The following is a 4031-nucleotide window of genomic DNA, read 5'->3' as shown; positions in this document are numbered from 1 at the left end:
ACCGACACCACCTGGTATAGAAATTCGCCTTGGTTAATATATATCGGTAATAAGACAACTGCCTGCTGCTTAACTCTCAAACCGGTACAAATTTCCCGGAAATGTTTCCAATTTTTCACTACACGATTCCCTGGATTTTTAATCGTGAATTTCGGGAATTAAAAACTGAAGAAAATACATAGAAAACAAGTTAGAACTCTATTTTTGTCACCAAAAAACAGTGAAATGTTTTTTTTACAGTTTTTTTGCCTATATCTCGTATGAAAATTTAAAAAGAGAATTCATTATTTATAGAATTTATTTCTTATTGAATCATTCTAATTTCTTTAAATTTCTTCATCAATTTTATTAAATGATTAAATTGTTCTTCACTTAAAATCAATTACAAAAACGCTTAAGACAATTTTTTCAATTAATGTTGTAAATGGTTTGATTTAACAAAAATTTAATCATTAAAAGTTTGAATAAATTCTGTTATTAATTAACTTTAAAATTAATTTAGTTTAAACAAAGGCTTTGGAATGAATCTAAAAAATTAAATATTAGGAATGGATTTATGGAATGAAAGGCTGATATTCTTTAATTACGGATTAAGATTTAAGTGAATTAAGCTAAAATATTATTAATTAATTCGAAGCTCTGATATTTAATAGTTATAACACTAAGTTTTTATATGAAATTTGGCTATAATATTCCTAATTTACAATATCATTCACCCTTATCGTGGTTATCGTAAACGTCTTAAGTCTACGACTGTTTCGTACTAGATTAAAGATAAAATGCAAACTTTTTCATTAATCTAGTACGAAACTGTCGTAGGCGTATGACGTTTACGCCAACCACGATAAGGGTGATTATATATTTCGGGAAAAGACGAGTACCAGGGAATGTAGAAAAAAAAGGAATTCCCGGAATCAAAAAAGGTCGGGAAATTAAAAACCCTACTCTCAAGAGATAATAACATCAGTTAATTTTTTTAAATATCGTTATATAAATTCGGGAGAGACATTAGCTAAAGAAATGTCAAGCACCTGACTGGTTTGACTGAACCACAAATGTTATTCCTGGATGGAAAATTTAAGAAATTTAATATCCTTCACGTGCCACTTGCTTTCTACCAAGAAGCCAAGCATTTAAAATGATTTATCTCCTCTACAGTTCACCCGCTTAATTCCAATGAAACCCCAATAAACACCAAAGCCCCAAGAATTCAAGCACTTGGTCATTTTGTTGCAATTTGACTTGAATGCAAATATTTGTAACATTTTTCAAACAAAAAACTTATGGCTTGAATTTATGTTTAATTTTTAGTTTAGAATGCTATTGATATTAAGTGTAATACAACAATAATTCAAGGCTTGAATTACACTTGCTTTCAACTTGAATTCCAGTAAAAATGTTTAGTGGGACTGGGATGTTTTCCCTAAATTCACTGTATTCCAATTTACACAAATACAATTTGTTTGGTTTTCACTTAAATTTGAAAATATTTTTTATACATGTTTTACAATTAATGACAGTTAAGGGAATGATGCAAGGGTAAGGCTGAATCGAACACAGGCAGGTGATATTTTATGATGACAAAAGAGAGAGAGGAGGGAAATAATTTATAAATTTATTTTATTATTATTTACACAAAGTCATAAGAGTTTTAATTTTTATTATTTTATCATTACAACTGATAAGAGACGTGGTGTGGTGTGGTGTTGTGTTATTTAACGTTATTTAATGGTTTTTATTTGTACAAAAAGGCTTTAAATAAAATCATAAATACACTCCAAACAATAAATAAGTAGCTGCTCTAAATTCTAAACATACATATTTAAATATTTAATTAATTTCATTTAAATAAAACAATTTACAACTTCAGGTATTAATGCAAACTTTTTTCTATGGTTTTACGAAAATGTCTTAGAAGTCCTTGCACAGCACAGGCATTGCCTTCGGAAAAGGAACATATTGTATGGCCAGCAGCCCATTTGGAAATTTCCCAAAGCCAATCAATTTCCTGCCTTTGGCCTATGCCCAACTGGAATTGTTTACAATATTCATAGGCCCACATAGAGAGGCCACGACATCTTGAACACTGATGACAGGAACCTTCCTTATAAAACCATAATGTACGGCCTGTGACCTCCAAAATGTCCTGAGATTTATCAATTACAATAACAGCTCCTGTGCCCAAACCACTATTTACAGTTTTCAATGATTCAGAGTCCAATTTTAAGTCATTACACAAATCCTTAGGCAGCAAAGGTGTGGAAGAGCCTCCTGGCATTACGGCCAATAAATTGTCCCAACCTCCACATACACCACCGGCATGACGTTCAATCAAGTCCCTTAGGGGTATGCCCAGGTTTTCCTCCACCGTACAGGGTCTTTCCACATGACCAGATATATTAAAAAGTTTAGAGCCAGGACTATGAGGTGGACAGCCGAGATTAGCAAACCATTTACTGCCTCTGCGGCAGATGCTGGGTATTAAGGCCACTGTTTCCACATTAAGTAAAGTTGTTGGCCTGTCATAGATGCCCTTTTCTGAGGGATATGGTGGTTTTCTACGTGGCCTGGCTTCCGAACCCATCAAACAATTAAGTAAAGCAGTTTCTTCTCCTGCTATGTATATGTCTCCACCACGTTGTATGAAAATGTCAAAATCAAAACCACTGCCACAGGCATTTGCACCCACTAAACCGTTTTCATATGCTTCCGCTATAGCCATTTGCAAGTTGCAGGCTTCATTGTAAAATCTAGCTCTTATAAATACTATGGCCGCTTTGGCTGAAATGGCACGGCCCACTAGCAAAGCTCCTTCTATTATTTTTTGAGGCTCATGACGCAATATTTCACGATCTTTACAGGTGCCCGGTTCACCCTCAGCTCCATTAACCACCACATATCTGGGTGGTTCGGCTTTAACTTTCTGCATGTATCTTAATTTTTTAGCCAAAAGAAAACCAGCTCCTCCACGACCCCTTACACCCGACACTTCCAATTCATTGATGATCCATGCTGGCCCTTTCACAATAATTTCTCTAGTTTTATGCCAGTCCCCTCGAGTTAAGGCTGCGTTTAAATGCCAATCATGTCTGCCATAGAGATTTGTAAAAATACGATCATCATCAGCCAGTGGTTCGAATTTGTCGGCTATTTGGCTGCTGTAGTTCTTGAAAATGGAATTGTTGCACCAGCATTTCTTTGTATTTTTGAATATTGTGGAAATTATAGTTAATTTTAAATACATTTTTGAAATACTTATAAATTGTTAATGAAAATTATTTGTTTTGTTTCGTAATACGAGGTATGTTTTATTGAGAGATTTTTCAATTATGAAACTATTACGAAATTTAAATATTCGAATTATCCCTTTAAAACTAAATTTCGTTATAACATTGGAACTGCTTCCTAATGCATAATTATAGTCGTTGTTTATGTAGCAGCGTAAACAATTTTACAATATTAAATTGGGGGTTCTGCATGTTGATCAAGTCCAAAGAATTGTGCTACTTCGACTGGGTGGGTCCATAAATCCACTGGATGTAGTTCACAGTTCCACAGGGTTCCATGAGCACCCTGACCACATGCTGGACATAAGTTGGGGACTGCACGGTCTATGCGGAACCAGAAGGCATTAAGCCTGTTGTTCCATCGTGATCTTAGTTGTGCCAGAATGACTCTTGTTTTAGGCGGCAGAATCTTCTCGGCATCTGCTATTGGTGGAATTGATGGCGTCTCTATGAATGTCGTTTAAAGCTGTCTGTATGCTTTCCTCGTATTTTCTTAGATCCCCTCAGACATGCATGGGCGGTGACATCCCAGAAGGAACTATTGAGTCAACACGACGTTACCGGTAGAACCTTAGTTTCCTCGTGACCCAAAGAACTTCGGCCAAGGGATATCATCCCAGCAACAACAACAATTATATAGTCGTATAAAAATGTTTGTTGAAAATCTCTGACTGATCCTTTTGTTAAGAGAATCTGCTCATTTATCTCATTAAGAGATAAAATCAAATGCTGATTTTATGCAAA

General features: G+C 34.9%; 1 protein-coding gene across 1 annotated transcript; it reads right to left on the bottom strand.

Annotated features, from left to right (window-relative positions):
• Positions 1-1707: 1707 nt before the first annotated feature.
• On the bottom strand, positions 1708-3260 carry LOC135955162 (NADH dehydrogenase [ubiquinone] flavoprotein 1, mitochondrial-like). The gene has a single exon (XM_065505469.1). It carries the CDS (start codon positions 3242-3244, stop codon positions 1874-1876), a length of 1371 nt encoding a protein of 456 aa, XP_065361541.1. The 5' UTR covers positions 3245-3260; the 3' UTR covers positions 1708-1873.
• Between the last annotated feature and the right edge of the window lie 771 nt (positions 3261-4031).

Source organism: Calliphora vicina, chromosome 3 (genome assembly GCF_958450345.1).
Source record: "Calliphora vicina chromosome 3, idCalVici1.1, whole genome shotgun sequence".
In the NCBI taxonomy this organism is placed as follows: Eukaryota; Metazoa; Arthropoda; class Insecta; order Diptera; family Calliphoridae; genus Calliphora; species Calliphora vicina.
This window is presented reverse-complemented; position numbering and strand designations above follow the sequence as displayed.